The sequence below is a fragment of the Ursus americanus genome, chromosome X, assembly GCF_024610735.1.
Source record: "Ursus americanus isolate L20-20 chromosome X, mUrsAme1.1.p, whole genome shotgun sequence".
Lineage (NCBI taxonomy): Eukaryota > Metazoa > Chordata > Mammalia > Carnivora > Ursidae > Ursus > Ursus americanus.
This window is the reverse complement of record NC_142164.1, coordinates 107,034,723-107,057,285: the sequence shown is the minus strand read 5'-3', so window position 1 is coordinate 107,057,285 and position 22,563 is coordinate 107,034,723. Positions and strand designations below refer to the sequence as shown.

The 22,563-nt window shown below is 42.4% G+C and overlaps 1 protein-coding gene across 2 annotated transcripts in view; it reads right to left on the bottom strand.

Moving 5' to 3' along the window:
- MAP7D2 (MAP7 domain containing 2) overlaps positions 1-22,563 on the bottom strand; it is a 97,116-nt gene that overhangs the window by 9,398 nt on the left and 65,155 nt on the right. The window contains exons 8-13 of one of the 2 annotated variants that reach the window (XM_087859529.1): positions 21,481-21,611; positions 18,966-19,090; positions 7,343-7,701; positions 6,639-6,771; positions 1,601-1,826; positions 616-720 (exon numbers count right to left, since the gene is read on the bottom strand). In XM_087859529.1, the coding sequence (XP_087715655.1) occupies positions 616-720; positions 1,601-1,826; positions 6,639-6,771; positions 7,343-7,701; positions 18,966-19,090; positions 21,481-21,611 (1,079 nt within the window). Of the gene's footprint in view, positions 1-615; positions 721-1,600; positions 1,827-6,638; positions 6,772-7,342; positions 7,702-18,965; positions 19,091-21,480; positions 21,636-22,563 lie in introns of both variants that reach the window. The other variant, XM_045801283.2, reaches the window with a different exon arrangement.

Below are 22,563 nucleotides of genomic sequence, written 5' to 3'. Positions count from 1 at the left end.
TAGGACACCTTGGGAATGGAGCTTTATAAGCCTCCTTAAACCTAACTTTATCCCTAATTACATTAAATGTAAATGGATGGAACACTCCAATGAAAAGACAAAGACTGAAACTGGATTAAAATAACAAGTCCTAACTATATGCTGCTTACAAGAGACATTCTAATAAAGACACACATAGGTTCAAAGTAAAAGGATGGAAAAATATTTACCATGTAGACACTAACCATAAAAAGGCTGACAAAGAGGACTTTACGACAATTATTACTGGAGATAAAGATATATTAGCAATAAAGGGGTCAATTCAACAGGAAAATGAAATAATCTGAAATATGTATTCACTTAACAGCAGAGCTTCAAAACATACAAAAGTTGATAGAACTGGAAAGAGAATTGGATAAATTCATAATCACGAAGCTTTCAACACTCTTCTCTCTGTTACTAATAAAACAAGATGACAGAAAACCAATGGAGATACAGAAGATTTGAACAGCACTACCAACAAACTTGACCTAATTAGACAATTTTAAGATCACTCTACCGAACAACTACAGAACAGAACTGGATTCATTTCCTGTTCTTGCCTCACCCTAACTCCTCCTGATCCTTAGCTCTTACCTTCTTCCTCTCCAGTCGCTCCTGCTCAATCTGCAGCATGATCTGTTCTCTTTCTAGACGCATCTGTTTAGCTGCCTCCTGGGCCTTTGCTTCTGCTGCTTCCTTCTGACAGAAACAGGAAAACCAAGGCACAGACTCTACTAAGCTGAGAAAACAGTGTAGTGGGATTCCTTGGGATATGCCCATGTCCTTCCACCTTATCATCTACCTCAAAGGGAATGTTGTTTCAATATTCAGTGTGGATTTACACAGCCTGCTCTATGACACAGTAGACGTGACCAGGCCTCACTCATATCTCAGTCCACCATGCAAATTACCTGCAGATAGTTCCCACACTGCCTGCCAAGGTCTTTCTGTGTCTGAGGGCAGTCTCTAGTCATGTGCATGTGGCCAGGAGTTTCAGAAACTGAGCATGGAGCCAGATGTGGGCCTCGATCCCACGACCCCAAGACGACAACTAGAGCCAAAACCAAGAGTTGGATTCGCAACCAAATGAGCCACCCAGGTACCCCAGGAGTTTCAGAAACTTAACTCCCTAAGGAATGACCTACAACCATGAGAGGCAGGAGTTGACAGATAAATAATCTAGTTTCCTCACCCCTCAGAGGGACAATTCTAAGGCATATTGCACAGTCTCTTAAAGAATGCCAAAGGGACTAGCTCCCAGTGGTCCACAGTAAGCTACTCATCAGTTCACTTACACGGGCTTTCCTCTCACTTCCCTACCAGCTTCCTGGGATCTCATCCCAAATAAACTACTGACACCCAAATTCGCATCCTTGGGTCTACCGTTTGGGGAATGTGAACTGACATACAGCAAACATTACAAACTTTGTTTGCCCAAAGTAACTCATACTTAATAACTAGCCCAGTTAGTTTAAGAAAAAATTTCAAGTAAATATTACGAGTCATTCAAATTTAACTCATTTTACCCAATATTAACTAAAGCCCTTAAGGAGAGTCCATATGAAGACTCATACAGTACCTGCTTTTCAATCATGGCTTTTTCTTGCTTTTCTTTTTCTTGTTTTTCCTTTTCTTGCTCTTCTTTTAATAACAGCTCCTCCTTGGCCTTTCTCTTAGCCTCCTCTTCTGCCTTTCTCTTTTCTTCCTCTTCCTGACGCTTCTTTTCCTCTTCCTGCTTACGGGCTTCCTCTTCTAGGCGAAGTCTTTCCTCCTCTGCCTTTCTTTTCAATTCCTCTCTCTCCAGCCTTTTGAGAACATAACTGTTGTTAAGAGATGATGACATTCTCAAAAGGCAAACTGCCAAAGAACTGTGCGCTGGCAGGAGAGCATAAGGTACAACATAGTCACAGACATGTGCACTTGAATTAGTATTCACTCAAGAAAATGACTCATCCTTCCTGGAAAGCCGCTTCAGTCCACACAGTTACCAAAAAACAAACAAACAAACATATATATATATATACACACACACACACACATATATATACAAATATATATATACAAACATACATACATATATATATATATATATATATGAATGAACTAGGGTTGACTGTAAATTCTGTTAATGCAAAGAGTAATGATGTTATTGATTTGTGAACATACTGTAACGAAGACACAAATGTCCCCTAGTCAACGTAAAAATGACCACAACCCCATCATTCTTACTTAATGACAATTCTTTTAAAAACTAAGTGAAATAAATATTTAAAACTAATTGAAGCTGAAAAAAACTGCAAGTGTCTTGATGGTTACAACTGTGCCAATCAGCAATTTAAGAACAGTGACTGCGAGCTCAAAAAGTTTACTTTGGGTTTCAATTGCTACGTGACTTCTGAAGCAGCAAGTGGAAGAAAATGTTCAACAGAACCCTTATATTTAATATAGAAATTAAAACATCTGTTTCTCATTTGTTTTACCAATCTTTAAAAATCTCTTTTAGCTTGGGGTGCTGTGTGGCTCAGTCAGTTAAGCATATGATCCTTGATTTCAGCTCAGGTCATAATCTCAGAGTCATGAGATTTAGCTCCATATTGGGCTCCACATTAAGCAGGGAGTCTGCTTGCGATTCTCTCTCACCCTCTCCCTCTGCCCCTCTCCCCACTCATGCTGTCCAAAATAAGTAAATAAATCTTTTAAAAAATGAAGTGTTAAAAAATCTTTTATCTTTTATTCTTTGCTATATGAAAATTAAATGACATTTAGAAATTTTTCATCCACAGGTGAATGGTTGATAGTAGAATGATAAAGAGCTCCAAGCAGTGAGGGAAAACCCTATAAAGTCTAAGTGCTTGTTTTTATATTTCTAATGTTCTTCCTGTTCACAAGTGGTTCACTTTCCTCATCTATAAAAAAAATTTAAGTTATCATACTCATTGTACAGTATGTTACTGAATGGCAATGTGACATATGGGCAAGATCAAAACTTCACCTGAGGCGCCTGGGTGGCTCAGTTGGTTAAGCGTCTGCCTTCGGCTCAGGTCATGATCCCAGGGTCCTGGGATGGAGCCCCATGTCGGGCTCCCTGCTCAGTGGGGAGTCTGCTTCTCCCTCTGCCCCTCCCCCTGCTCATGGTCTCTTTCTCTCTCAAATAAATTTAAAATAAATAAACAAACAAATAAATAAAATGTTTTTTTTTAAAAAAAGATTCTCTCCCTTTCCCTCTGCCCCCCCCCAAAGATCAGGACTTAAAAAGAATATTCTCCTATCCTGTAGGAACTGTGGAGGCAATTAGCCTATGCATCACCAAAGAAATATTTTAAAAGGTAAAGAAATACTGAAAGACATTAGCCCAAGACTAATAGTGCACAATATATTCTACATTAGCAAAAGTCATCGTGCCTATACACATTGCTGGAATAACTGAAATAATTAACAAACATTCTGGAGAACTCTGGACAAGAGCATTACAGAGCCTAATCAGAGAGAAACTCTAGTTCCTAGACTTCTCAATGAAAGACCAAGTATGTCTAACACAAGAGTATCAAAATGGGCGTGTTGATAACAAAATTTATCCAAAGATTAATTCAAAGCACTGTTTTAGTTCTTATCCCTCATTTGATGAGATCGTTTGTCCCCAAGAAGTTAATACACAAAGGGTACATTGTGTATGAATTAATGCACAAGTTACTTCATCTTTATCTTCTTCTTCAGTATCTGAAAAGCCATTCTGTTTTACCATAAGGACTTCAGAGGTGCCCAATGCACACACACACACAGTAAGCGACACATCGCCTTGGCCCTAAGTCTCGCTAATCCTCATCATCACATACAACACACATTCCTCCCCACAGGCCCATTAGCCTCTGCTTGTCCCTCCTGTTCCAGACAAAATACCCTCCATTAATCATACTCTGCTTCTCCCAGAGCAGGTGAAAACTAGCTTCCTATATGAAACTGAGTCCCTCAATATCCTCTCCAAGGACAAACATTCTTTCTCTATCTGCTTAAAAAACCAGAGAACATGGATTTGGTCATTTCTCCAATGTCCTGCTGCTGCACGCTGCCTGCCTCCCCCCCCGCTATCTTGACCAAGTTCCCTCTGGAGTTCATGAGACCCGTGTGCAGTTCTATCACTCCTCTGTCTTAATTCCTGTCATCTACTCCAAACCTATCTCCTTTCCTTACCAGGTAAGAAAGTACCAAAAAACGATGCACCATGGTCATCATTCAGCATTTAGCATATGCATCCCTTATCCCTGTCACTGGCTACTGGTGAGGGTCTTTGTGTAATGACCCCCATCTCTCATCCTTCAGCCCTTGGCCCCTCTTGCAACTTGTACGACATCCCTGACACATGCTCAGCCTTGAACTATTCAATCTGTGAACAAGGTCTGGGTTTCACGATTCTCTCTCTCGTGTGCTTAAAAGTTTTCATTTAAAAAAACCCTTAATCTTCAATATCCTGAACTTGCCCTTCTTTGATCTGTTCTCACCCTGTCCCTTCAGCAGCTTCTCTCCTGACCTGCTCTGGACATGCTGAATTTGAGAAGCATTTGGGACACACTCAAATGAAAGCAAAAGCCAGCTGGGATACGGCCTCTAGGTTCTAGACCAGTGCTCTCCAAGAGAACTTTCTGTGATGAGGGAAATATTCTAGAGATTTGTGCTATCCAACATTGTAGCTATGTAGCTATTGAGCAGTACAAATGCGGCTAGTACAGCTGAGTAACTGAATTTTACTTAATTTTAGTGCATTTGCATTTTGGTAGTCACATAGGAATAGAGGCTATGGTAGCAGACAGTACACCCCTAGCAAGAGACCGGGCCATGGGCACAGATTCAGAGGTCACCAGTGTGCATGTGTTATTTACTGCCTCCCTTGTACCAGGAAGTACCGAAGGTTTTCAAAACGAGATGAAATTAGCTTCAGAAACAGATGGTAAATGAGGCAAAGGGAAAATGAAGATAGAAGGGGAGATGAGAGCAGAGTTGGTTTAGCACATCAAATGCTCCACATGAAACCGTTGTGTGAAATGTGGGCCCCAAATCTTTTGAAGCCAGAGGAAAATGGCTGAACAGGAGGGAGCACCACTGCTCATGGAGGGCTTGTCAGGTGAAGCTGGCCAAGGACTGAGGGTCGGGAGTTCAGGCAACATGTGAGGGGATGAGGGATGGATAGAAGAGAAGGAGAGGCCAAAGAAGCAAGGGCAAGCTTGACAAGGTCAAAGTCAACAAAGAAATGGATTAGGAGTCTGGCAATTGGGAGGAATGGTGAGTGTGAGGTATGAACATGTGTTGAGGAAATAAAGACAGGAAGTACAATCAATTCTTTTAGGAGCTGGGCTGTCCAGGAAATGTGAGAGACAGGGTGACTGTTAGAAGGTAAAGAACTTCACCTTCCTAAGCATACAGCCACAATCATGTTACTTACCTGCTTAGAACCTGCAATCACCAAGGCCTGTCATTTGAGGTCCTGTGATTCATCTTTGCCTCCTGTGACCTCTCTTCACACATCCTATGGCCCCCTCAAACCAGCCCAAACACACCACTCAACAAAAAGATATGTCACTGTTGACAGAAGGCTGGAGGTGGGAAAATCATCAGAAAAGTGCAGAATTTGAAGAAGGGATAATTAAGACCTACTGCCCATCCTTAAAAAAAAAAATAAATCAGCAAACCTGTAATTAGAGACCACAAAAGACTTGCCAAGGTCACTTAAGGATCAAGGCTATTCTATTATTTATCACTTGAAATTCAATAACAGTCTTGAAGTGCTGCGGCATGGCTTGCTTCCCGTCAAGTTAATTCTCTAAACGTATTGGACTACACTGTGTGATTATCCTAAAAGCTTCCTTACCAATTTAATGATAAAATCTACCTTGTCCTTCAACATGCATTCTTTTCTGAATACAAAGATCAGAAAATGCAGAACTATCCGTACTTTGACCAAAGTGCCCTGGTACTAACAACACAGTGGTTCTCACACTTTGGCGCGCTATTGAAACAGGACAGGGCCTAGGCTTGTGTATTTTCACTGCACTCCCGGATGGTTCCAACACCTCCCTCCCATATTTAAGGACCACTATGATGATGTCCTCTGCTGTGCTCCAGGAATGGAGTCCCTCTACCTTGTTGCTTGTGGACAATGACATTAGCTTCCACTCCATCTAGGGGCCTTTGCTCAACCTTCCTCCTTCTCACCTGGGGGTGCAAGTTAGGATAATTCAAGGAAAAAACATGATTTGGGAAGCAGAATCAAGATCTCTACCTCTGGAACCTCCTATCTTCAGGGAGAATCTCATTCCATGAACAAAGCTCAAACTCCCCTGATAGCTCTATGAGGCCTCGCTGGTCCTAGAGACCAAGAGGAGAACAGGAAGCCATCGGTAACATTTAGATCCAGGAGCTATGAGTTTCCAGGTAGTCTTAAAAAGACAATGTTCCACTGCTGTTAATTACATCTAGTAAGAGACACAGTCTCTTGAACACCTGCCATGCAGACCTGTACTTCTGCTGAGTTTTTATCAATAGTCAAACCCTAGAAAGAAAGGCGACTTGCTCTTTCTACCACAGACTTTGTACGAGACGGCAATGAAACTCTGAGCCGCCCATACCTGTCCTGTTCTTCCTTCTCCAGCCGTTCCTGCTCCTCCTGCTCCTTCTGTAGCCGGGCCTGTCGTCTCTTTTCAGCCAGGATCTTTGCAGCCTCTCCTGCATCAGTGGTGCCTGCCGTAGGCTTCCCTGAAGCTGCATCAGAGGAAAAGATTATGGGAAATGAAACACTGACTGCACTCACACAGGTAGCTGCCACTTGGAAACAGAAAGTCCAACTCAGCGGGTGATGGGAAATGCTGCTGGGACGAGCACAAATAGCCACTGAGCAGAGAAGTGGCAGTGGGATAGCTGTGACCCTGTGAATGCGTTACTCAGGGGAGGGCAGTGGAAAGTTGGGGAAGAGAGACGGGGTGGATAGCATGACCCACAGGAGCCACCACCGCAAGTGCCCATCTGGGTGAACACACTGCAACTACCATAAATGCTTGAAGGACTAAAGGAAGACCTCAACACCTCCATGAAATTCCAAATCCATGACTAGTGTCAGTCCCTCCTCCAGGAGACCCATAGGAGACCAAGGGGAAGGACTCAGAGGCAACATGCAAGCCTGAAAAAACAGCATGAGGGCATGAAGTTGTCCCAAAGAAAAATCTCTTTCCCTCCCTCCCTCCCCCACACATGAGACTCCCACATGGATCTGGGCAGAGAGAGAACCAGCTTGTAAAAGCTAAGCCCCGGGGCAGCATTGACAAGAAGGGCTTACCTCCGCTGCTCTCGGCCTTTCCTCCTGTGGCCACATGCTTCTCGGTGACATGCTTGTCCACCACATGCTTCTCGGTGACATGCTTGTCCACCACATGCTTCTCGGTGACATGCTTGTCCACCACATGCTTCTCGGTGACATGCTTGTCCACCACATGCCTCTCTGGGGCTTCCTCTCCATGCAGGCCAGCTGCCTGCTGAGCCAGGGCACCCTCCCTTTCCTTATTGCTCTTCTCTTTCTCTGCTTTCCTCTTGGGTGTTTCTTGGCTGGGAAAGGTGGGAAAGCGGTACTTCACAGGAGACCCTGGGTATGGCGGCTTCATATTCTTTGGAGACTGTGGATATGCTTTTGAAGTTGCCCTGGAAAACCAAAACCATACTAGAAGATGATTACTGAGCCTGGCCAAAGAACCTCTCGTTTCCTAAGAGGCTTGGTTTCAAAAAGCTGAACAATTTCATCCTTCAAGAGGAACAACTGGAAGGCTTAGCACATACTCAAAAGTCCTTGAAGTACTATCACCCTAATAGCAACACAGGTATCTATAAGATATCCCTGGTGGAAGGGACAAGATTTTCGGAAGCCTAGCTGGTGATGCCATGTCCTAACTTCACTGAAGTTTGACTGACAATGTAAGGATAAAGTGTTAGGCACTGTCCTACCTCTTTTCAGATTAATACCAGGGTTCAATCTGGCTTCAGCATATGGCAATGGATGAGCTTTTTTTTAAATTGTGGTAAAATACATGTAACATAAAATTTACCATCTTAGCCATTCTCTTTCTTCAGATTTATTTATTAGAGAGAGAGAGAGAAATAGAGTGAGAGAGAGAGGAGTGAGAGGCGGGAGGGGCAGAGGGAAAGGAGAGAATCTCAAGCAGACTCCATGCTGAGCATGGAGCCTGACATGGCTCTTGTTCCCATGACCCTGAGATCATGACCTGAGCTGAAACCAAGAGTTGGGACACTTAACCGACTGAGCCACCCAAGTGCCCCTTAGCCATGAAGTGTACAGTTCAGTGGCATTGAGTACGTTCACAATGTGGTGCAACTATCACCACCATCCATCTCTAGAACTCTGTACCTATGAAACACTAACTCCCTATCCCTGCCTCCCTCAGCCCTTGACAACCACCCCTCTCCTTTCTCTCTGCAGGAATTTGACTACTCCAGGTACCTCACAGAAATGAAATCATACAGTGTATGTCCTTTTGTGTCTGGCTTATTTCACCCAACATAATGTCTTCAAGGTCCCTGGTTCCTTTTTTTTTTTTTAAGAAAAATTCACCTTTACTGAAGTATGATTGATATCCAGTTCCTTTTTATATGCTGAGGAACAAACTCAGCCAAGACGTAGGGAGAGGAGGTGTCTTTTTTTGAGGCTCTTAAGGTTTAAAAGAATCTCTCCTGCTACTGGAAAGATGTGAAAGCTGAGGACAAGCCTCACTGTCACTCAGGGAAATATTACTTTGTTAAAATGTAGGACCCTGTCTTATGTTGAAAAAAGGTCCATTATAAGTACACTCTAGGCTTGGCTCTTGGTGAGTGCTAGGTGTTGAGGATACAGGTGACAACCTAGCTTCAGAAGTTCAGTATACCCAGAAGGTTTCCCAGGGAGGAAGGATTTGCAGAGTTCCTTTAGGAAGAAGCAATCTACATAAATTAGAAATCATCACTCTCAAGCCTATAGCAGACTGAACCATATGGAACTGCCAATATTCAACTGTTTTTGATCTATGAAAACAGCACCAAAAAAAGCAACTCAACATAATATTAAAGGCCAATTTATCACCACAGGCTTAAGAGTTACCTAATCATGTTCTGATGGTAAGGAAAACTATGATCAAATCAACACTATACTTGGTCTTGAGATGGAAAATGATCATCAAGTGGTATGTGGATTAGGTAAAAATGCAGGCCAGTTTCCCAGAGATGCTCTCACGCTAAAAGGCCAGCCACAAGTGCCCAGGAAAACAACTTCTCTTACTCAAAGCCAGACTGAGGGTCACATAATTGTGTCATACTTGACCCAATGAATACAGCTTGAACCTGATTTGAATTTTTAAATTCACCTGTTTCAGTATCCACTGTCTTACTGTTTTACTGATAAAGAATCAGTTCGGGTCTCATTTCCGTGGTAGGCTGTCTGCCTTTCTGAACAGTCTGCTCCCCAGATGGACAGCTCTGGCCCCAGAAAGAACAGTTTCATACTGGCCACACCAACTTCCCTGTGCCATCATCCTGTAGGCTTGGAGCTACACAGAACCCCTGTGACAACTTGTCCACATGGATGGTGCCTCCCCCCTGCAGACTGTTCTCCCTCTGCCCCTGGGTTCAGTTGACTTACCCACGATTCATAAGGGACTTCTCAGCAACCAGATGTTTCTTTCCAATTGTACCATTTAACCCTGATTTTCTAATTTTGTTCCTAGACTTAAAAAAAATAGCCATGCACAGAATCCTGCCCTCTCCATATACGTATCCATATGTACCAGGGTCTTTCAACCCTGCCGTTACTGACATTTGGGGCCGGACCATTCTTTGTTGTAGGGCTGTCCTGTTTAGCAGCATCCCTGGCCTCAACCAAGCAGATGCCAATAGCTATTGCCACCCACAACTCCAGGTTGTAAGAACCAAAAATGTCTCCAGACATTGTCAAATGTCCCCTCAGGTACAAGGTCAACTCCAGGTGAGAACTACCCAAGTGACACATACAGCTACCCCCTCCCACACTGTATCTGTATAAAGTAGATAAGAGTAGAGCTACTCGGATTGGAGAGGCAGTGTCCTAATCCTCACAGTCACCCCAAGGCACAACTATGGGTTTCCTGAAAGAAGTCATGCAATGGTTCTGTTCACACCACAGACTGTGAAGTTCTATTCTAAATGAAACTGAGTCAGTTACCTAGGAACACACATCTAAAACTAATTTTTCCCTGAGAAGTAAGGGTGAATTTATTTGGGATAAAACTCACTGTCTTAAGAAGTCTGTTTACATTCCCCTACTCCAGCCCCTGCCCAATATACAGAATTAGAAAACACACACACACACACACACACACACACACACACACACACACACAAATGCACATACAAACGCCCAACCTTTCAATTAAAGAAGTGTAGGCATTACAGATTATTTTTAAAACAGCAAGTGACCAAAATACAATCTTAAAAATTCCCTATTTATCCCCATTTACGCAGTTTCTTGCTCATCTTGTCTGGCTACTTTTCTGTATGGATACAGGACTCTGTCAGGTGCCGGTAGGAGATGCTGAGCACAGGCATCCTGAACCAGGTGATATTGGTCCGGCAGGCTCCAAGGCTCTCTGGCCACTGCCAACCAAATGAAGTCTGGCAAAGTTATTGTTTTACAATTTCCCAGAAATAGCTATCTTTAGCTGATGAAAGAAATTTAACATGAATTTATCAGGGGAACTTACCATGCTTTCACAGAGAAGTACTTTCTTATCTACGAAAAAAGTATCTATTTGACTGCCACAATAACCCAGTGAGGTAAGTGTGAAATTACTATTACTCATGTCTTAGATAAGAAAACCAAAGTCCTAAGCATTTAAAGGACCTTTCCCAAGAGATGTTACCAGATGAGAGAGCCAGGGCTGGCCCCCAAGTCATTTGATTCTTCACGTGCTTTTTTATAGGCTTCCCATTTTAATTTTTAAAAGTTCAATACCTCTGGGGCACCTGGGTGTCTCAGTCTGTTAAGTGTCTGCCTTTGGCTCAGGTGATGATCTCAGGGTCCTGGGATTGAGTCTGCTTCTCCCTCTCCCTCTGCCTCTCCCCAGCTTGTGCACTCTCTCTCTCTCTTAAATAAATAAAAATCTTAAAAAAATAAATCCAGTCACTTTCTTTTTCAAAAAAGTTCAATACCTCCAATGATTAAAGATCTAACAAAGGGGATTCACAAATTTTGCTGGGGTGGTAGAGACAGGTCTTCCTGGTGCACAAGGCAGGAGTATATAACATTCAGAGTCCATGACTGGTAGGAAATATGAGTAAACCCCTCTGTAAGTAGAGCAGCAAGAGTAAGTGTTGAGAGAGGACTGTCACACTTCTGGATGTAAGTTTACTGCAAAGTGGAACCCCAAACAACTTTTTCCCTCCACATCTTGAAATCTAGTTCTAGTTTCTCTAAAGCCACGTGACTCCAGGCATAGTGAACAGAGCCCACTCACAGGATGGGAGGGGTCTGTGGCCTCCTCATCAGTACAGCTCAGCCAACATTCTGAAAAGTCAGTGTTTATGGTCAGAGTTTATTACTTTCCAGGGAGGAAAAGAGCAATTCTTTTTTTTTATGAAAACATTTAACATTAACATTTGAATTTTGTCTTACGATATAATCAAACAAAATGTTAACATTTTTTCTTGTTTTAAAGTGGGAATTTTTTTTTATAATGATATTTTTTTATTATATTATGTTAGTCACCATACAGTACATCCCTGGTTTTTGATGTAAAGTTCCATGATTCATTACTTGAAAAGAGCAATTCTATACCAAAGAAACTTGTGGATAACACCTTAACCCAATGATCAAAGTTACCATCACCAGTAATGAAACAACCTGACATCCTGGCCTCCTGATATGATGTACTGAGAAAGAACCAACATGCTTTCTGAGGGATTCTCGCCCCAAATGCACAACCTGAGTCTAATCATGAGGAAAGAGTACACTGACCCAAATTGAAAGACATGCCTCAAAATATCTGGCCTGTACTCTTTAAAACTGTCAAAGGGTCCTGGGATCAAGACCCGTGTCAGGCTCCTTGCTCGGTGGGGAGCCTGCTTCTCCCTCTTGCCGCTGCTCCCCCTGCTGGTGTGTACTCTCTCTCTGACAAATAAATAAAATAAATAAATTTTGTGATTTTCACAATTGTACTATGGTTAAACAAAAATAATGTCTTCATTCCTAGGGGTAAAAGGTCATGATGTCTTTAACTTACTCTCAAATGGTTCTAGGAAAATTCTGTGTGAGAGTGTGTCCATAGAAAGTGAATGAATGTGAGTGGGGGGATGGGAATGATGAAGCAAATATGCCTAAACATTAACAGGATGAAAAGGTTACAGGGGTTCTTTGGTGTAATCTTGTAATTCTTCCGTAGGGCTGAAAGGATTTAAAAATAAAAAGGCTTTTGGGGTGCCTGGGTGGCTCAGTTGGTTACAGGTCTGCCTTAGGCTTAGGGTCCTGAGATCGAGCCCTGCGTCAGCCTCTCAGCTCAGTGTGGAGTCGGCTTGTCCCTCTCCCTCTGCCTCTCCCCCTGCTTGTGCTAGTGCTCTCTAAACAATAAATAAAATCTTTAAAAAAATAAAAATAAAAAATAAAAAGGCTTTTAAAATTGGTCTAAACTAAAAAAAAAAAAAAATGGTTTAAACTCAAATTATCCTCTAGTAAAACAAAAAATACCGGACTATAGACTGGGTGAATGTATAAGTATGGCTATGAGGAGGGAGCATAACTTAACATTTTCAATTATCCTTTTCAAGAAAATGTTCAAATAAGAATGTAAAAGCCTGGGGCGCCTGGGTGGCACAGTGGTTAAGCGTCTGCCTTCGGCTCAGGGCGTGATCCTGGCATTATGGGATCAAGCCCCACATCAGGCTCCTCCGCTGAGAGCCTGCTTCTTCCTCTCCCACTCCCCCTGCTTGTGTTCCCTCTCTCGCTGGCTGTCTCTATCTCTGTCAAATAAATAAATAAAATCTTAAAAAAAAAAAAGAATGTAAAAGCCTATCTGAGAACAATGGTGGTGGCAAAAACAACAGCCAGATTGTCAATGCAGAGGCCCTGTAGACGCTCATCCGTAGGCAGGGGTAACCCAGTAATGATTGATTAAACGTCCTCAACCATTGAAGAAATCAGCTGGCTCCAGGAACCTTCCATGAGCCCATGATTCTGAGTGGGAGGTACTTATTCTGGGCCACGCTGACAATCTGGTCTAAATTTTTTCCCTTATGCGGACAAACCAAAATCTGTTTTGGTTCTCAAAATGCACGATAAAGTAAAGTCAACCTAGGCTCCTGACACAAAACTGATCTCAGGTATAAGCTATCTCTCAAAGTGATTATCTTTGGCAGACTGTATTTTCCAAAGATGATCACAAAAATATCTCCTCCAATCCCACATGATCTTTTGAGTTTCTTTCTCCATCCCACTGAATCTCAGTTGGCCTGACTGCTTTGACCAATAAAACACAGCAGAGAAGGAAAACGGTGCCAGTTCATGGCACAGTACTTAACTAGCTTGACGCTTCCCCTTCCTGGTCTGGGAGATACTTTCTCTTGGGAACACTCCCTCTTAGAACTCAGTGCCATGCTGTGAGATGCCGAAGTGATATGGAGAAGCTATGTGTACGCATTCTATTCTGGTTCCCAGCCCCCACTGAGCTCCAGCCAATGGCCAGCATTAACTACCAGCCAGGTGAATGGGCTATCTCAGACTTCCAGCTCACTCAAGACAGTTAACTGCAGCCCCAGGTGACACTGAACCTATGGTGGAAGGCCCCGAGTGAGAACCACCAGGTGAACCCAAGCCAAATCTCAGAAAAACCACACAAAAGACCTCAAGAGAGACCCTCTTGGTAAGCCCAAGTCACAGAGCTGTGAGAATTAATAACAAATTGTTATTTTATGCTACTAAATTGGGGGGGGGTATTACAGCAGCAAGAGGTAACTGAAATATTCCCCATCAAAATGACCAAAGTGACTTAGAATATATTTCTAAAAACCTGAAACCAACAGAAAACATTTCACACTGAAGAATTAGGAGTACAGGGAGCACCAACACTCAAAGGCAGGGACAGGCTGGGCAAACATACATGGCCACACTTGATTTCCTCTCTCTAGGTTACAAGAAGAAAGGTATGCTCCATCCACATCTTTGAGAGTGTTGCTGAAGCTAGTTTTCTAAAACCCATGCAAGTACCCAACAATGCAAACAATGGAAATAAACTTGAACGCTTTAAAGAGCAATGCCATTAATATGCACAGCCACGGAACAGTGGCTTAATTTATCTGAGATCCGGGAGGAGAACAATGCGCTGTCAGAGTCATTTATCACATGACCTGTTTGAGTTTCTGGATGGGGGTTCAAAAGGACTAACTAAACCACCGTTCAAAGCCACATTGCTTCCAGTATGCTTTAAAGATCCCACACACTTGGTCTGCACAGAGGGAAGTTTGAAAATGCCACTCTGACTGGGATTTTGCGTGTGACACCGTTTTAAAAAAATCAAAGGTTTCTTTTTTTCTTTCTTCAATATTGAATATACAAAAAATATTTATAAAATAGGAAAGGTATGAAGAATGACATAACAAATACCCATACAGCTAACAACTAGTTCCAAAGAAAGACATATATATTCTGGAATCTCGCCTGGCCCCTCCCCGGGGCCCCTCCCCCACTTCCCATTCAGAGGCCATCATTACTTTGAATTTTATATTTACCATTTTCTTACTTTTTCTAATCATTTTACCACATTCATATTCTTAAAAACATGCTGGTTTTACACATCTGGGAACTCAATATAAATGTCACTGATGATATTCTTTTACACTTCCGTTTGCTGCTCAACATTATGTTCCTGAGATCCACCCACTGGCTGTGGGAAGCTGCAATCCATTCTTTTTCACTGCTGTGGAGTTTGGCTGAATTTTCAGAACTTATTTACAGTCTACCTGACTTTCCACATTTCTCAGACCTGGTTCATACCCATTGCGGTTCAGCCATTAATTTTCACCTGGGGAGAAATTATCTTTGAATGTCTTAAAATCAAGAAATGTTTGCTTCTCCTTAGGCCTCTCAACTTAGTAATTCTGATTTAGAGGTAGTGGAGCAATGACAAACAAACTGAGGGCCTCAGAGGGGAGGGGGGTGGGGGAATGGGATAGGCCGGTGATGGGTAGTAAGGAGGGCACGTATTGCATGGTGCACTGGGTGTTATACACAACTAATGAATCATTGAGCTTTACATCGAAAACCGGGGATGTACTGTATGGTGACTAACATATAATAAAAAATCATTATAAAAAAAAAATAGAGGTAGTGGAGCAAACTCCTGTCCCCAGGGCACTTCGTAAGGAGAGAATGATTCTGGTACTTTTGACAATACACAAGAAGTCCAGCTGCGTTAGAGTTTACTATTTTTCCTGCCTGCACTAGGGATGGCATGCATAGAGCTCTGAAAAGAAAGGTCATTCCATTAATTTTTCTTTGCCGAAGTAGCAGGAATATGCTGTAGTACAGTCGTAAAAGCCAGTATCCCTCATCCTTCAAGCATTTCCCAGGAGAAATACACAGCCCAGAAAAGAGAGAATTTAAGGAACTGATCAGTGGGAGAAAAAAACAACGAATGGCTCAGAAGGAAAGAGGAGGCAAAGGGCCAGAGTCCTTGGACAGGAATGGTCCTAGCATTGCCCATACCCACCAGCCAATCCACTCCTGCCCCCCAGGCTCTACTTCCCTTCTTGTTTTTGTCACATGGATACACACTAAGCACCTACTGTGCAACAATAAATCTAATCAGTCCCCACTCTCCAGGCAGTTAACAGATGATACAGTGCAAGAAGCCAGAGATCAACATGGCCTGCTTGCTCCCTCACTCCATACAGGGCTCTCTTCAAATGTCACCTCCCCAGAGAAGCCTTCCCTGACCACCATATCTAGCTACTACTCCCCTCTACCACTCTCTGTCATCTCATCTGGTTTTATTTTTCTTCATAGAACTTCTCACCCCCTGATGTTATATTTGTCATTCACTGTCAGGTAAGCTTCCCATGGGCTGAGAATGCTGGACACAGAGGAGGCACTAAGTATGCACATGAGGCTCAGTGAGCACAGAGAAGGGGGTGAGTTCAGTTTTGGCCGGCTCTGTAGACAATGATGGCTGAGCCGAGTTCTGAGGGATAAGCAGTTTAGCTGGACAACTCTCTCTGGGCTAGGCTGCAACTGTCCTCAGCTGCATCGCCATCTTTCTCTCCCCTCACTTGGGGTTTGTTCAAATGGAAACTGTTCTCACTCATTTGGGGGTTCTCCGAAGCACACAGGGCACAGGGACTTGCATTCATTCATTCCACAAATATTTACAAAGTTCCTACTAGGTACCCATTACTCTTCTATATAGAGGGGAAATTTAAAAAATTTCCCTAAATTGAACTGCATTCAAAATTCTGGGATTTGGGGGCATCTGGGTGGCTTAGTCAGTTGAGCGTCCAACTCTTGATTTTGGCTCAGGTCATAATCTCAGGGTTCTGAGATCAAACCCCACATTAGGCTCCACACTCAGTGCAGAGTCTGCTTGAGATTCTCTCTCCCTCTTGCTCTGCCCGTTCTCCGGCACTCTCTCTCTCTCTCTCTCTCTCTGTAAATAAAATCTTCAAAAAAAAAAGTCTGGGATTTTGTCTAAGTCTCTTCGGTCAGAATTAGCTTTTTATAAAATTTAGATGATGTGACCTTTAAAATATAAAATAGCTCCATATATATACAATGGAATATGATTCAGCCATAAAAAAAGAATGGAATCTTGCCATGTGCAACACACGGACAGAACTTGAGGGCATTCATTTTGCTAAGTGAAATAAATCAGATGAAGACAAACACTGTAAGATCTCACTTACATGTGGAATCTAAAAAATAAACAAAACCAAGCTCACGGATTCAGAGAAGAGACTGGTGGTTGGCGAGGTGTAGGAGTAGATGAAATGGGTGAAGGGGGTCAAAAAGTACTAACTTCTGGTTATAAAATAAGTAAGCTATGGAATGGAATGTACAGCAGGGTGACTCTAGTTAATAATACTGTACTGTAGTGCATATTTGAAAGTTGCTAAGAGAATAAATTTTAAAAGCCCTCACAAGAAAAAAAATGTACCTATGTACTGTGATGGATGGTAACTAGACTTATTATGGTCATCATTTCATAATGTATACAAATATTGAACCGTTTTGTCCACCTGAAACTAACACAATGTAATCTGTCAACTGTATCTCAATTAAAAAAATATAAAATAGTTCCTGAAACACACCATCAAGATTTTCAACATCAAAGAAATAGCACAGAGGCCACCGTGAGCCTGCTTCCAAAAACTGAATTCTCATCTCTACAGAGGGGAATAACCCCCTTAGTTTACCTTAGTGAAATTTACAAAGATGATGATGAAACTTGCCAGCTACTCTCCATGCAGGGACCATGAGTCAGTATCTATGAAAAAGAGGGGTGTAATCTGGAAAAACCCCAATACGAATAGGCTTTTCTCTCTGGTGGAATAGGTGGTAATGTCCCACCCTAACACCAGAGTAGTAACATGTGAATATAGGCTCAGAAATAAGACAGAGACCTTACAGCCCACCTGATGGATTCAGATTCTGCAAGACAGCAACGCCATAAACAAAGACAGGCAATAGGAGCACAGAAAGAACACAATGGACTTAAAAACAAAACAAAAACTTGATGCTGTTAATTCAGCAATATGTTACGTAAGGATTTTCCTTATAGAAGACAGATATATCAATAACAGGTATTAGTAATCTATAAAAACCATATGTTCTCTGAACTAAATAATAACAGAAAAAAGTCCCTGTTAGAAAGCAACAAATTAGGGGTGCCTGGGTGGCTCAGTTGATTAAACGTCTGCCTTTGGCTCAGGTCATGATTCCAGGGTCCCAGGGATCGAGTCCCACATCAGGCTCCCTGATCGGCGGGGAGCCTGCTTCTCCCTCTGCCTGCCGCTCTCTCTCCCGCTCTCTGACAAATAAATAAATAAAATCTTTAAAAAAAAATAAAGAAAGCAACAAATTAAAAATAAGAGCTGATGTGTCTCTGAAATATTTTTTTACTCTGAAATATTTTTAACAAATGCCCAAGTGTTCATTAAACTTGTGTTTTATCCTATGTTCTCTGAAAACAAATTGATGCACTGAACAAGTCTTAACTGATTCTCTACAGAGTTTCCTATTTCCCCAAATTAAAATCATATTTCTCTTTCTCTCTCAGTACTACTGAAGATGATTCCATTCTGCTAGACCGAGTTATTTACTGAGTCATTTTGTCAGTTACAATAAATAATATATTTTAATGACTTACAAGAGTGGTCACACAGTGTGAATTTGTTTTTCAGTGACACAGTTTCATTGGTGAGTTCATCCAATGCTTAACAAAAAAATATAATGACTTCATTTAAAAACAACAACAACATACTGCCGATGGCGGCTGATAATTTATTATTGCCTGTTGAAGAGAAAGACGAGGGAGGGAGAGAGTGAGTGCCCAAGTACATGAGCTTGAGCACCCAAGCACAATGCAATCACCTCACTCTAGATGCAGGTAGAGAATGCCAGAAAAGCAGAATGGAACTGATAGACCGAAAGAGAAAATGTTGAACGGATCATCTCAGTAAATAAGAGTCTCATACTTACCAGGCAACAAACCCCTAAAGAGCCCACCATTTATCCAAAAGATACAGAGAGAGTAAATGAGGTAACTCAAAGTCCAGCATTCCTCCTGCTCGCCTCTTAGGGCTGGCCACGACTCATGCGGCAGCAGGAAGCACACGCGGCACTGTACAGAGCCCCACCAAATCGCTTTCACTGGCCGACTGTGGCAAAGCAAAAAGATACTTACTTGGATGTCACTGGAGAAGATGACCTCTTAGAAATGCTTCCTGGAAACTCGCATCTTCTCAGAGGAGACCCAAGGCCCACACTGGGAACAGAAGTTGTTCGAGGGCCCCTCTTCATCTTCTCTGTCTGAAGGAGACACAGAATAGGTCAGCCATGGCCCATCACTGGCAATACTTCTACAATTTCTTTAAAAAAACCCAGATGCAAGTGATGCACAGCTTTCTTCCAGAAGGGTTCATATGAAGCTATAGTGCTTCCTACAATGGAACCTTTGCAGGAAAGCACCATGAGGTCATCAATTTGGTGGTCAATATTGAGGTCATCCAATTAAAAAAAAACATTTCAGCCTCAAAATGCAAAGATTTCCTACTCCTATTTTGCAAAAAGCTAACAACAGAACCATATTATGATTCTGGACATATAGAAACTAGATGACTCATCATCAGGGAAATGGAAATCAAAACCACCATTAACTATCATTTCACACCTCAAAAAGTTAAAAATAGAACTATCATATAATCCAGTAATTCCACTACTGGGTATTTAACCAAAGTATATGAAAACACTAATTCGAAGGGATGTATGCACCCCTATGTTTACTGCAGATTATTTACAACAGCCAAATTATGGAAGCATCCCAAATGTCCACTGATGAATGAATAAAGAGTATGTGGCATAAATGTCAAAAAAGAATATGTGGTATATATTCAATGGACTATTAGCCATACAAAAGAATGAAATCTTGCCATATACAACGACATGGACAGATGTAGAGAGTATTATGCTAAGTGAAATAAGTCAGAGAAAGACAAATACCACATGATTTCATTCATAAGTGGAACTTAAGAAACAAAAATGAACAAAGAAAGAAAAAGAGAAACAAAAAAACAGACTCTCAAATACAGACAACAAACTGGTGGTTACTGGAGAGGGGAGGAGATCGGTCAAAGAAGTGAAGGGGAGTAAGAGTGCACTTATCGTGATGAGCAATGAATAATGTATAGAATTGTTGAATCACTATACTATACACCTGAAAGTGATATAACACTGTATGCCTGTATTGGAATTTAAAAAAAAAAAGCTTAAAAAAGAAAAAAAATGGGAAGAGTACAAAAATACATAATCACCCAAAAAAAAACTACAGGTGGGGATAAATGTGGTTAACACCCAAGACAGTGAACTGTGGACTCCAACAGTGTACCTGGTGTAATGGGGACTACAGCCCCATAGGGACCACCTGTCCCTATACATTGTCCCCATGGCCTCCCTATGCAAGAGGCAGGAGGCACAGCCTCTGTGCCTGGCATGTGGTACGGGGGGGGGGGGGTTCAACAGGGTGGTTCCCTTCTCTCCCTATTGCACTTTTAAAACCTTCCTTTGCCCCTGCCCCATGCACACACATACCTTAGCCCCCTTCCACAGTAACTGACCCTACAGTAAAACCCAAGGGTCTGACACATTCACTTCTCATGTAAGAACCTCAGGGCCACAATGGATTTTAAAAATACATACAGTGTTACAAAATAAATGCCCAATAGTACAGTAATGTGGCAGTCTTAAAACAAGTCCACGCGTCATTTGATGGCTCCTCCCTTCCCTTTGAGTGTGGGTTGGTCTTAGTGACCTATTTTTAAGGAACAACATATGGCAGAATGATGGTGGGTAACATGTAAGATTTAAGCACAAAAGGTGCTGCAGTTGTCCCCTCCATGCTTGCACCCACCCCGCCTTGGATCTCTCATTCTGGAGGAAGCCAGCTGCCATGTCATTTGAACATTCAAGCAGCTCTATCGAGAGCTCAGTTCCAATAAGGAACTGAGGCCAGCAGCCATGTGAGCAAGCCATTCTGGAAGAGCCCAGCTATGCTTTCATAGGACTATAGCTCTGGCCATCATCCTGACCACACCCTCATGAGAGACCGTGAACCAGAACTACCCAGCTAAGCCATCCTCAATTTCTGACCCAAAGAACCAGTGTGGTAATAAACATTTGTTTTAAGCAGCTAAGGTTTGGGGTGATTTATGTACGTATCAAGTGATAACTAACAAAAGTAGCATGCAATATATAATTTCTAAATAAATACACATAATTGGGAGTATTTGTTCAACATTTGTTTTACTGATGGTATCAGTATGATGTCAAAAATGTTTAAAGGCCGCTGTTATGGATTGAAGGCTCACCTAGAACCTTAGTTCTAGTTGCCTGTAGAGGCGAGATTGGTATCCTTTTCTAAAGGAGAACGAAGACACTCAGAACATTCCTTCTGACTCCTGTCCCCTGGAGGGCAGGCTATAACAAGGACAAGGTCTTTAGGAATTTGCTTGAAGGCAATCAGATTTAGGAAGGTGCAAAAAGTTAAATGATTTTCAAAGGATGAGTGAATTTTTAAACCAAATCCACCAGTTCAGCAGTCTCTAGAGACTGATGGAAACAGAGACCCCCCGGTCAAGCACAGGGAGTAATCATACTGTCAAATAAACCCGTCCCAAGGGGTGAGAGAGTGGGTTTAAACCTACCGGAGAGGCCTCCGCTCCTGCAGGGGCTCCTTTCCCAGAATCTCCTACACCAGATGTAGATGGAGTCTTCTTCCTCTCAGCACTCCGAGTGGGAGAAGACTTGTAGGAAGATTTAAGAGGGCCAGCAGGAGCTACACGAGGACAGGCATGGGATACTAGAGAGTTATAATATCACAGCCAAAGAGACAGGGAGCACAGATGGAAAAAGTAGGGGAAGGAGGGAGTTGGGAAGAACACATTTCTGTTAAAACGTAACAAAGGCAATCTCTAAATACCACCATATTTTTCTAGTATATACAGAATAGATGCTATCTTGAAAGATTTCCATACTCCATGCTCAACAGTCCAGTTCATTTCAGGAGTTCAAAGTCTGGGCTTTGGAATCAGACAGAACTAGTACTGTTACCAAATAGCTGGATCACCTTGGGGAGGTTACTTAACCTCTCTAAATGTCAATTTCCTTGTGCAGGAAAGAGTTAACATAGCAGCCCTGAAAACTGTCCTTAGAAAGGCCTGCTTACAAGGTTGGCCCTTGGTCAGAACCTGAGAACTTAAGATTTCAGAAGGGTTCTTGCCATTAACTGATGAGTTGCTCACTGTGCCTAAGCTGTAAGTACAAACAACATGACTTAACCTCTTTCCTTCTGAGAGTCTGGAATTCGGGTATGTAACTGGCAGGGGGTGCCTACGTGACCAGCCCTCAATAAAACCCTGGCCACCGAGTCTCTAACGAGCTTTCCTGGTTGGCAACATTTCACATGTGTTATCACAGCTCGTTGCTGGGGGAATTAAGCACGTCCTGTGTGACTCCACTGGGAGAGGACTCTTGGAAACTTGCACCTGGTGTCCTCTGGACTTCGCCCATGTGCCAATTCCCTCTGCAGGTGTGCTGTGCAGCTTCCACTCTAATACGTCACAGCTGTGAGTGCCACCATATGCTCAGTGTCCCGAGTGCTCCTAGCAAATCACCAGAACTGGGGCTGGTCTTGGGGACCGTGACACAACTGGTACCAGAAGCAGGAACTGCAAGAATGACCCTGATTCATGGACAAATGGTAAAAGCAGTGTTTGAAAAAGAAAGGC